Source organism: Oryzias melastigma, linkage group LG12, assembly GCF_002922805.2.
Source record: "Oryzias melastigma strain HK-1 linkage group LG12, ASM292280v2, whole genome shotgun sequence".
NCBI lineage: Eukaryota > Metazoa > Chordata > Actinopteri > Beloniformes > Adrianichthyidae > Oryzias > Oryzias melastigma.
Window position 1 is genome coordinate 5,789,733 of NC_050523.1, and position 12,360 is coordinate 5,802,092.

Sequence of the window (12,360 nt, forward strand, 5' to 3'; positions counted from 1 at the left end):
GACAGCAGTTTAGCGAGAGCGTGCTGGCTTGACACCAGTTAAAAAACGTTACCAGTGCAAGATAACATCAGGCTGTTATTAACAAAAATACAAAAATACTTTGACTTTACTTTGGTACATAGTTTAAGACTATACTATAAATATTACATTTTAACTTTTTTTAAATTATGCAATCCAGTTTCTCTTTTTTATTATCATTATTAATATTACTAGTAGATATTTGCTCTTTCAGATGACTGTGTGTACCTTTGGTTCTGATTAACTTTTAAAATGTTCGATTTTTATTGTTCATCTAGTCAATAAGTACTCTAGTAGTTAAAGTTGACCATTGAAAATTTTACTATTTAATTATTTACATTTCATTCATTATTTGGAAATGTGTTTTTCTAAAATAAAATAAAATACTATAGTATTTTTTAACTGTAGGACTTTGGGGGTAGCCAGTAATTTTTGTGGGTCCCCGCCCCCCCCATGGAGGCGCCACTGTCACGCGCACCAGCAGCTGTCACTGCACGCGGGAGCCCGCGCGCTGCATTTAGCCAGACTCTCCTGTTTGAAGGTTACACAGCAGCTCCTTGGCCATCTTGTTATCAGACATGATGAGGCTCTGAAAATATCATCTAATAAAGAAACTCGTAAAGGCGCAGGAACGTTTTTTTTTTATTTTGTTTTGTTTTGTTTTCCCACCTCTTCCTCCCACACAGGGCCGGTGACGAGCACTCATCAGAAAGAGAACAAAATCACGTCTTCCTCCGCGTGTGTGCTCAGAGCAGCTCGTACAGAGGCAGCTGTGGATTAATTCGCCAGGCTGAAACCATGAGCTGGGGGACGGAGCTTTGGGTGAGTCCCGCTGCACTTGTACCGTTAACAAACACCACATTTTTAAGCCTATAAATAGACTCCTCTGTATTAGTGCGCAGCGGCCCTATTTTTTGTGTTTTGCGGTCAAATGCGGCCGTAAAACGTCCCCTACGAGGGAAGCTAATTTGTAATGAAACCCAGCGGGGATTATTTCTGCTTTTAGCGCTTTTGTCATTAGCGGTGCGGCGTGAATAAAAAAACCCGCAGCTAACCAGCACCGTTCGGACACACACACCCCTTCTTGGTACCACAGTGCCAGCAGCTTGTTTGGAGTGTAGGTTCGTGTTGGACCGGGTCTAGCTTAGTGTTAGCATGTTTTAAACATGTTATTAGCAGGTTCGAGGAACGCTAATACTATAGGGAGTATCATTACAGGAAGTGCACTCATTCACCCCGACTCTATTGTTTTAACATTAGTTAATATTACATACACTTTAGTATAAAACACAAAACAAATCACTATTTTGTGGTTAACACACAACTGTTCTGATCCTATTGTTAATGTGGTTAAATATTTACAACCTTTACTGTGATTCATGTTTGATACACTATGTTATTCAGGGGCGGATTTAGCAGTTTAGGGGGCCCGGGCAAACAATAAGATGGTGCCACCTGCAGTGATTTCATTAAGCATATTTTATGATAGTAGCCCTGACATTTTCTCCCCCCCAAAATTTAGCAGCCGGCCCTATAGAATGGTGTCATAATGGGTCATTTTGTGGTGAAATTTGGTCACAAAAGGCAGACAACAACAGGGTTCCCGCAGGGTCTCAAAAAGTCGTAAAAGCCTTGAATTTGAACATTTGCTTAAAAAGCATTAAAAAGTCTTAAATTTTGATTTCTTGGTCTTAAAAATAGTGCAATTTCAAACTTTATGGTATGATTTTTTAAAACTAGACCATTGGACTTATGGTTAAAAGACTTAAAAAGTCTTAAATTTAACTCTAAAAAACGTGTAGAAACTGTGAACAACAACAGCAGGTGAACATTTCAGGATTTCTGATAGGCTATAAGGGCCGATATCTAAAGTAATGAACAGCAGCTAGACCTTCCTAGTCAATTAGAGAACTGACATTTTTTAAATTTGTCAAGTTTTACTAAAGAAGGCAAAATACAGAAAAATATTTGACTGTTGAAACCAAACAAAACATTAGTTTTGTCTGGCGTATACAAAGATATTTAAAAACATTCTGAAAATTACCATTTTCTACCCCTTCTTTTGCCTTTCTTCTGTTTTTTTTTCTTCTCAATCTTGTTTTATTTTAAATATTTTTTTGAGGTCCGTTGATTCTGTCCTTCTTATCCTGTTTTCTTCCTGTACTTTTGGAAGGGTAGACACAATGTTTTGGCTTTCTCTTTACTTTTGCTTTTTTCAAACTCTTGAAAGAGTCTCTTTCTGTTACATAACTTGCTGACGGAATTTTTCATTTCTCCTTATTTAGGGGGAAGGATGAATCACTTTCATATGAGTGGTCTTATGCCATCTCATCTATTTTTTCCGCTTTTATTATGACAGAGTCAAAAAATTATGAACATGAAAATAATTTTAGAAATATTTTAAGCCTCCAGCTTGGGGGCCCAGGCAGTTGCCTACCTTTGTCTAGTGATAAGTCCGCCCCTGATGTTAGTGGATCAAGCCCTTTGTGAGCAGCAGCAGAGAAAAAGAAAGGTGACCTCACTGCAGAATTCTTTTGCTATGATTTCATTTTTCATGTCTGACTTCTGAAAAGCTTTGATCTTTACACATCTCCCTAGCCTTTATTAATCTGACCACAGCTTTTCTGCAAGAGTCGCCTGCTGTCTGGTGCAGTACACACATGTATGTAAGCAGCAACTTGACAAAAATTGAACATTTTTACGACCTGATAATAAGCAGTTCTGGTGAGTGGAATTCCTTCTGTCTGCGATTTGTTGTACAGACTGCTGTTGTTTTATTGCTCGAGGCGGTGACTTGTTGCTGGTCTACGTCAGGCCAACATGGAGGGAGCTCTTGCACCTGAACGATGGGTTTCAGCTGTGTTAAGATCTTCCTGCATTCAGCATCTGACCAGATCTCCTGAAGAATTTGGGCTTGTCTGTTGCAACAGCTCTGATAATCGCGCAAAGCAGACACAGCCCTGAGGTGCTGTACGTGCTGTCATGTAAATGCTGTCTGGAACATGTTTGCAGGGATTCCTCAGCGTTTTCCGGCTTTTCCCTCCTAGTATTCCGAATCCAATCCGAACACTTTTTGACTCCTCTTTTGGGGTAGTTGGGAAGCCGAATGAGCAATTATCAACAGGTGACATTAGCTACCGAACATGCTCACTGCTTATTGTGTTGTTTGATAGTACTTAAACACATCAAATACTTACGACTTGATTGTAGTTTGCAGTAATTACATAATATTTTATTTTTTGTGTCCATTTAAATAAAAATTACAACTTTTGCTTTGTCCTGTTTATCAGTTGTTAAGGTGATTGTAAACTTAGACCAGAGGTGTCAAACTCAATCGCACAAGGGGCCAAAATCCAAAACACACCTTAGGTCACGGGTTGAACAGGATAAACATTTATTGAACACGCTAAAACAAAATTTTAAAAACTTTAAAAACATAATTTTAGACATAATTATGAACTAGATATATAGCATTACCTGCGATAATGCTAGTGTGAATACTGAAAGTTTAATTTGGCCGCTGAAGATGCTAGTGCTGATAGCTGAAGATGCTGAAATTGATAGCTAAAAACGCTAAAGCTGATAGCTGAAAACGCTGAAACTGATAAACTTCTAAAATATAAGCTAAATGCTAAATTAGCCTAAAAAAATAAAATAAAATAACCTATGTTAGCCTAAAGAGCTAGCATGTAGCTGAAAAAATAGCCAAACTTCAAAATAACCTAAAAACCTGAAAAAAGCCTAAATTAGCCAAAACATCTGCGTATAAATATTAGCCTAGCTCTAAAGCAATCTAAAAAAACAGCTAAACTCCAAAAAAGCCTAAAAAAATCTTAGTACATGGCTTGTTGGAAGTCCACAACTCTGTCACTTGAAAGCAGGGGAATCTGTCAATCAAACATTTGATTTGAGTCATCCGATTAGCCAATTCATAACTTGAAAAATTTACACTACAGAAAAAATATCATTAAAGAACATGTGAAAAAAGGTTGCAGAGCAAGAATGGTTATTCTGAGTAATGGCGGTTTATTTCTCAATAGAAATCTACAGGCACTTCCTGTTTGGAACAGAAGGGAGGAGGAGTTACTCAGTTCGGTTTTCATATACAATCAATGGGGCCAAAGAAACCTCAAGTGCTACCTCTGTTCTAGAAATAAAACATCGTAAAAGAAGAGATGCTATATAACACATGGGGATGCATGTTGCACACCATTCTTCTCATCCAGGCTGTAAACAGGAAGGAAAAAAAATGACAGATCAGGCGAGTTAAGTCAAAGCAGAACAGAGTTTCTCAACATCTAACCAACGACATGGCAGTGGTGCAAACAGGTCCTGGTGTCAGGTTGTCAGTAAAACAGAAAAAAACTCCATCACATTGACATTGTTTAACTGAATGGGTAATAATCAGAACTGTTGCTATGTTACGGTTGGAGTATACAGCCAGACAACAAGCAGGGGAAATAAATAAACATGAAAGATGACGCGTTTTTGTGCCCTGTGATTCCCCACAAGTCAAAACGGAGAAATCCAAGTCCAGAAGTTTTTAGTTCAACACCACAGAGACCGTCTAAAAAAGTTTGATCTTATCACCTTTCTGTCCATGTATTATTATTATAACACAAGTGTTACAAAATATAGTATATTAGGCACTTGATAATTTCAGTGTAATAATTTTGTGCAAACAAAAATATATTAAAAAAATATACAAATATAGAAATGCTTTAAATGATGCGGATGAACTGCAAGACCCTGAATGAGAAACAGTTTAATTTACAAGCAGAGAAGGAAGTGGATTGTGGTGAAACATGTGATGGCCTTTTGGTTTTTTTTTTTTTTTAAAGGGTAACTTTTGCCTGTCATGCAGTAGTATTACAAAGCCAGAATGTCCCAGGATCAATTCATGCTACAATCCCTGAAAGGAATGAAGGAATAAGCTGTAAGATCCAGACAACACCTCAAGCGTAGAGCTGTCAGTCTGTCTAACAGAGATTCCTACATGTGTGCATTAGTGTTGACATTAAGAACTACTATCAGGAGTTTGCTCGAGTGTTTGGTCTGTAGATAGAAGCTGATACGACCTTCTGCTGCGGTGAAACTACCTCAGAAATCTCACTTCTCTGGTGTGTTTCATTTGGAAACTAAAGGAAAGGTCTTATAGATGCACATTTCCACAAAACCTGTGGGATGCAAGTTCACATCCCTGTTGCACACGGCTTATTGATGAAGCAACATGGACCAGCTAAGGGTGAGTGGAACTGACTCCATCGATAATCAGGGGATCAAACGGGTTCAGAGTTAATGTTTTTGTCCAAAAGCTGTTTGATGGTAGACATTCCTTTTGTTTACACTTTGTCTTCACGTTGGTAAAGTTTCTGCTGTTATTTGGGTTTGAGACCAGCCTGGTGTTAGACTCGGATTTCCTCTTCATTTTCTCCCACCATATATCACTATGAGCCAGTCTGTCCCCCCCAAGGGGTTCAGCCTCATCCCCCACGGCCGTTCACTTGACATTCAGGACACTTGCACGACTGAAATGTGAGCTACTTTGTTTCTGCCTGTCTGTGTGCCCAAATCAGTGGGGGGTCAGAGACTGAACACTCTTGGCAGCCGAAAACAGACCCTTCCATGATAGAATCACCACACACCTGCTGACTCAGAGGTACTCCCCCAGGCCCAATTTTTCAGCTCTTCCACCTTTAAAGCTCCGCAGCAGTGGAATATCCATATGCAAATGAATCCTTTATTGTAGTGTTTCTTAGCTCACAGTAAAACACGAGGTTGTTTGGATTGTCAGAGTATTGCAAGTTGGATCCTCTTGTAACCGAAACGTGACTCAGTCCTTCCCGACAAGGTCTTGAATCATTCATAGCCACCTCTGTTATTTTTGAAGGCAGCCTCTAATCTCCGTTTGACTCAGGAAATTGTTCAAGCATCGGCCCAAAGTCTCTGGAGTGTTTGCATAATGTTACCTGAGCTCTGTCTCCCTCTGTGCTCTAATTGCTGCATTGTTGCAGAGCATGCTGCCAGTGCGATCAGGTCTGCAGGAAATGACGGCGTTTGCACAGAACAGAGGTGTATGGATGTTTGTGGGGGCCACGTGTGTCCTCTTTGCAACTCTACCAAGACATCTTCAAAGTATTGACTTTTAGATATTTGATACTTGGATCCTTATTGTTATATTTTTATATGTTGTTGCCAAAATGTTTATTAAATTTGGAGAAAAATAGGTTAAAACAACAGCTGTAAGGTTAAAGCAGAAAGCAAGAACTTGATGGTTTTGTTTCTCCTTCTGGTGTCATAATTCAGCTGTTTCATTAATAAATATTATTTTTAAGGATGATTAAGAACAAATACGGCAGAAAAAAGAGTTGTTTAACCTTTAATAAGGCAAACTTACATTTTAAATCTTTTTAAAAAAATTTTTTTAAAAGAAGGTTGCTTTTTATACCTATACCACACGTCATTTTGGATCGCTAGCAAGGTAACAATCCAATGTTACATTAAACAACCGCAAATCATCATAAGAGAAAATCTAAATACAATGAACATGCTATTAGAAAGTCTCTATCAATATTTGGCTGATTAGTTGTCAGGAATTCCTCTTTTTCATTTAAGCTTGAATGTCAAAGGGACAAAAAGTTCTGGAATTTTCCACAAAAGTGAAAAAGGCTTCGGAAATTTTAGCCAAAGTAAGTAAAGTACTTGTCTTTTAAAGTAAAATGTCCCTTTTTACTTTTAAATATGTATTTATTTTCTGTTTAGATAAACAGGAAAACTAAGAAACTCATGTTAAAAAACATTTTCTTGGCTCTTGGATGAAGCGAAAGAGCAATTGGCATTGTTTAAAAGAAATGATTTTTGTCTTTATGTTATACAACACAGACCTAAGAGAATATCTAAATACAGCACATCCCTGAAGCCACCCTTCTTGTACAGGATGAATACAGTAATAGTTTATTCAGCAAAATAAAAGGATAAAATCTGTGAATTTACAAGTATACATTTCCTGGTAAGAAGAGATAAAACACTATGGAAAATAGAATAAATCCTAAATCTGACCATGATTATGTTTCTCTAAGTTATTCACATTATCTGGTTCTTTGTGTGTCAAAGATTTTAGCCTTTCTGTCGATAAATTAAACAGTTATCTCACAGTAATAAAAGAAGATGTGTGCTGAAAGGGAAAAGCCGGAGCTTCTGATTTGGATGGAGTTGAAGTTTCACTTTGAGCTCATTTGACTGCTGTTATTTGAAGCGAGCTGCTGCACTGAGACGCCTTACATGACACGGACGGAAAAAGCCCTTTCCTTGATCTATTTGTGAGCAAAAACTGTAAATGAGGCACAGAAGAAGAAAAAAAAAACCATCATCCACCCTCTCATTTATCTCCACAAAACACGTAATTATAAACTAGTGCAACTTGTTTGTGTGTTATTTTTTACTGAATTGCATAACCTCCTATGCATTCACTAAACGCTGACACCTACTGGCTAGAAGCATGTGAAATCTATATTTGGAGAGGAACATGATGTTTGTATGTTCTGTAGAGGAACAGGTTTTGAGGAAACGTTTTCATGGCAGAATCTGCCTCAACAAGAAAATCACCTAAAACACTGTAGTTAGAATTAGTACGTTTGAAGCTCAGCAGGGGTGTGATTTGCTCACTGTAGACAGCATTAACTCCACATTTGAACCGCTTTTATGTCCCCTGCTGTGCATCAGCAGGTATCTGTTAGAACATGATGCAGGCTGATGAGAGGAATTTACTGACTGTTCTCTTCATCACACTTCCTAAAAAATATTTGTAGGGTTTTCTGACGGGGGATTTGAAGCTACAGACAATTAGAGTTTTGACACCACCGGCATCCTGTTCGATATTTGTGTCAGCCATCGTGCAAGAGCTTTTATGCGATTGGTTAAATGTTTAAAGTGGGTGGGGTCAATGCTGAAGGCTGATTTGTGCTGAACACTAGTAGGAAGAAATCTGGCGGATGTCTACTTCCACCCTCATCCTTTTTGATCAACTTCAAACGCTAGTTTTTGTTGCACTGTTTCATGTTTGCTTTAGTGCTAAGGTAATGCTACGTAAACTGCAGTGTCAAAACTACAGGGAATTTATGGGGGTGTTGCTATTTTGTTTCTTGTTAAAAAGGGAGTATGAACATCATATCTTCTTCTTCAGATGAAATAAAAGCTTGTACCTGTATGTACATCAGCCATCTAGACCCCAAACTCTGCAGCTATGTCACCAATTGTTCTCTTAATACTCTGAAAAGAAACCAACAAACAGAAAAAAACAGGATATGTATTCTACAGGCAATTTTTATTGAATAATCTTGTTTTAGCTGTGGGGAAAAAAATACTATTACAAAATATGTTGGTTTAAAAGATTATTTAAAACTCCTTACTGCCATTTATAAATGTCAGTTATGCATATAGTCAGCTAACGCTATATTCATATGCAACTGTACGGGTGTTGACCCAAACAAGGTTTTTGGGTTATCTTGGTCCATGGAGGGTCATAGAGGAGCAGCGGTTCAAGGCGCATCTTAAGGGGAGCACAGGTGTGTCTTGCAGTTCCCTTGAAGCTTGTTGCAAAATGGACATTCAATTGTTTTACAGGTGGTAGACATATCGTGAAGTATTTGTAAGTCCAACGAAGTGGCACGCACTTATGAAATACAGGTGTTGCTGTCTTACAGTGTCCATGCATCGCACTTTAGTCGTTAGTAAACCATTCCTCACAACTAGCCCTTTTGCTGCATTCAAACCGGCAGCGTGTGGTACGTTCAAGAACGCGCTCTACGCAGTTTTATGAAAGCGCATCCAGCCAGTGCTGCTTGACACGTGCTGCTAGCAGTAGGGAGGAAGATTCTTCTTCTTTCGTATTTTTACTGTTTAACCCTTGAACAGTTTTTCTATAAAATGTTACACAATCACTTTTGCCAGGTAATTTCTACCTGGTGTAATATATTCCCCAATGAAAAGTATTTCTCATAAAATTAGATCAAAATTTGAAAACGCATGATAAATTAGACCAGTTTTCTTTTATTTTCAACTGTGTTTATGTAACAAAATGGAAAATAAAAAAAATAGGAAGGACCTGAAAACATGCTCAGAAATTACTGAAAAATGTAAGAATTTGAGAAGAAAAATTTCATTAAAAAAAGAATAATTCTGGAGACTTGGCCTTTCGTCCACCCATTCCTGAGATATTACCCAGCGACCCATGACACTCAGAAAAATGCAACATATTGAAAATGATGTAAATACTTTTGCTCAGGTGAAAATCACATTGCGATAGTGCTTTAGGGTTAATGGCGCTTGTCTACCTCTAATAATGGGTAGAACCTTGGTGCGCAAAGTCAAAACGGTCCAAAATCCTGCAAATCTTTCTCCAGGCTTTTTGTTTTCATATCTCTGTTGCTATAAATGTCCGTCTTGGAGTTATGTTAATCTGGTCAGGTACAATTATTAATTTCTCCTATACTTGCGTAGTTTGAAGAAGATGCTGGCATCATGTCACTATAAAATCCAAGTTCTTGATTGGTCACAGTACCACATGTCGAGATTTAGCGTGAAAATGTTCAATTGATCGTACACTGAAAGTTCAACCGATTTGTACGTAGACCGGACTGAAAAATAACCAATCACGTGTGTTCTAGTCACAGAAGCCCAACATTCTGGTCTACTTGCGTTTGCAAAGACTTTTCATTGAAAGTGTTCGCTTAAATGCGAGTTGACACAGTCAGTGTGTACTCACCTTTACTGCTAGAAACGGGGTGTCTGCTAGCAAAAATTGGAAAATTCTGTCAGGGGGCATGCAAGGAATTGCACTTATCACGTGAACGCCACTCATTGGCTCCTTGCATAGCCTGCAGGATTTGTTTGGGTCAAAAAAGTTTGCCCATTTTTTACCCACAAACAGCCCATATCCACCCGTTAGGGCACTAGACTAAGACGTTACACAATCAATACCCTACTTCTTTATCCATTTGAAGTTTTTGGGCTGAAGAGACCTCGTATTGATTCCAACCAAATCTATAAATACTCAGAGTTTCCTTATTTTTTTAAAGGGATATTTTTCTTTATTTTAGTCCTTTTCCTTGAGTTTAAAGTTTCTTTTGTTCCAGATAATGCATTATATAAGAATTAAATGGGTTGTTATTTCAAAAAGAACAAAAACAGCTCAGTGGGAACAATGGTTGTTGTGTGTTTGCTAGCTAGGTGGGATTAGTGCTCAGAGCAGCCTAATGGGTGTTAAAGGTGCACACAGGGGAGCTTCGGTAATCAGATTAATAACAGCCTCATTTAATCATGTTCTGTACTAGTTACGGCATTTCAGTTCTTTCTGTCGAAGCTCTTGAAGCTCCTCACTAGATGTGCACCTTTTCTGATTGATTCTTGTCTTTTCACTCTACTTACTTTATTTTAGTACTTAAATCAGTTTGTTCGATCAGCAGTTGTCCTCCGTTGGTGACATGGATTAAGTTTGTTCACGAGGCTACTTTTTTGGTTCGTTTTCAGTCTTTTTGTTTCTTAAAAAATCTGCAGTCATGCTGCGAAGAAAAAGTGATTTTTTTGTTTTCCGGGACACTTCTCTTTCTGTGAAAACTGATAAGGAAGAGCATAAAGAAGAGGAACCGGCGCCAAGCCCGTTTGAAGAGTATGTGTATGGACTGCTGCAGATTAAGACGACCAGCGCTGTAAGTGAACAGAGTCGGAAGGTATTCGTCAATTTAGTCCAGTTCTTTTATGCTAAAAATATACACCAAATCATCATGATTGGTCATGAAGTTTTTCAGTATTTGTGGCCGAAGTCGCAGCAAAAATAAAGAATACAGCCTTAAAAACAGAGTTTTGAAGAGCTGATTTTTATTAAAAGCTTAGAAAATGAATTTTTTTTTCAATTTCTTTGAAGGAGTACTTATGAATACTTAGTTTTAGGAGTGTTTGATCAAAAACTCTTTCACTTGAGCTAAAAGTAAAAAAAAAATAATAAAATAATAAACCATAGATGAAAAAATCTAAAAGTTACTCTAACATTAAAGAAAATGCTAAAGAGACAAGTAAATTGAAAAAAAATATGAATTTTGAAGCAAAATTGCTTTCAAATGCATATAAAGAAATATAAATAAGATGAAATTCTCTAACTACAATGCAGTAAACATTTTTAGCATTACTAAAAAGCAACCAGGAACAAAGAGGAAAGTCTACACAGGAAATGTGATACAAGCTCCAAAGAAAAATGTCAACACGTACGCCTGCTCTCTTACAGCTCATGGACACTGTTATTTCTATAAATGTCTTTACTGCATGCAACAGGAGTTTTCACTCTTGAGGTCGCACACAGCTCTCAACAGCTGTTCTCATTTTTTAACATACACCCACAACACTTGATTGAAGCTCCCCTTGTGCACATTTCTTATTTCTTTGTTAATAACTGTTCCTTCTTTTTAAGTAATCCAAGAATAATCCAGATTTGATTAAAATTTTTGAAAAAAGTAAGGACAGAAAATAAAAGCATGGAGGGATAACTTGTTATAGGTTATCGTTTGATTGTGCAGAGGTCTAAGAAATACTTCTCAGCTTTTAATAACTGAATTCACCAGCTGTTCTGCGGTGTTGCACATGATTTTTTTCCCTGTGACATCGGGGTTCCACAGGGCTAAAGACCCATTGTTCCAACCCACTTTCTTGGACAAAGCGTGGAGTGTCTTTGAGAGGGGGTTTGGCATCTCCACCAAATATTTGTTCTTGCCGCTGGGCGCCCACGGGGCTGAAGGACAGCACATGGCCGCAGGGATCAAGTCACGGGTGACAGTAGATGCAAGTGGTTCTGTACAAGCATTCAACTTGTAACGTTTGTTACTTTGATTGACCAGATGGTCAAATTTCATTGTTTTACATTGAAATTGATGCATTCAGCGTGAGGTGACCCCACAAATCTTGCTCTTTTTTGGTCAACACTTTGGATCACCAATGGCTCCTTGTTCCATTGTTCTCCCACCAGCTGAACATCTGTCTCTTGTAATGCCCCCCCCCCCTTCTTTCTTCTATATACAGCATACTTCCTGACAGGCTTTGTCTAAACCACCATTCACTGACAAAGTGAAAGCAACACCCTAAGTTTGGAAAGCCCTCAACTTTAGCTTGAAACAAAGAAACCTGTACTTTCTTCATCAGCACATCTTTTTTTTTTGTTATAAATAAAGCAACAGTAGCATGAGCTGCGAGTTGATCATCTATAAAAGATAATTTTATTTATTTATATTTGTTAGAAATTAGTGAAATTTCTCCTTATGTTGTATTTTTGCTCGTCGAAACAGCGGATTTGCAGAT

At 38.0% G+C, this 12,360-nt stretch overlaps 1 protein-coding gene across 1 annotated transcript in view; it reads left to right on the plus strand.

Annotated features, from left to right (window-relative positions):
• Positions 1-10,018: 10,018 nt before the first annotated feature.
• Positions 10,019-12,360, plus strand: part of LOC112162854 (formin-binding protein 1) — a gene marked incomplete in the record, with an annotated part of 54,245 nt that continues 51,903 nt past the window's right edge. The window contains 1 exon segment of the mRNA XM_024298774.2: positions 10,019-10,724. Coding sequence (XP_024154542.1) covers positions 10,575-10,724 — 150 coding nt within the window.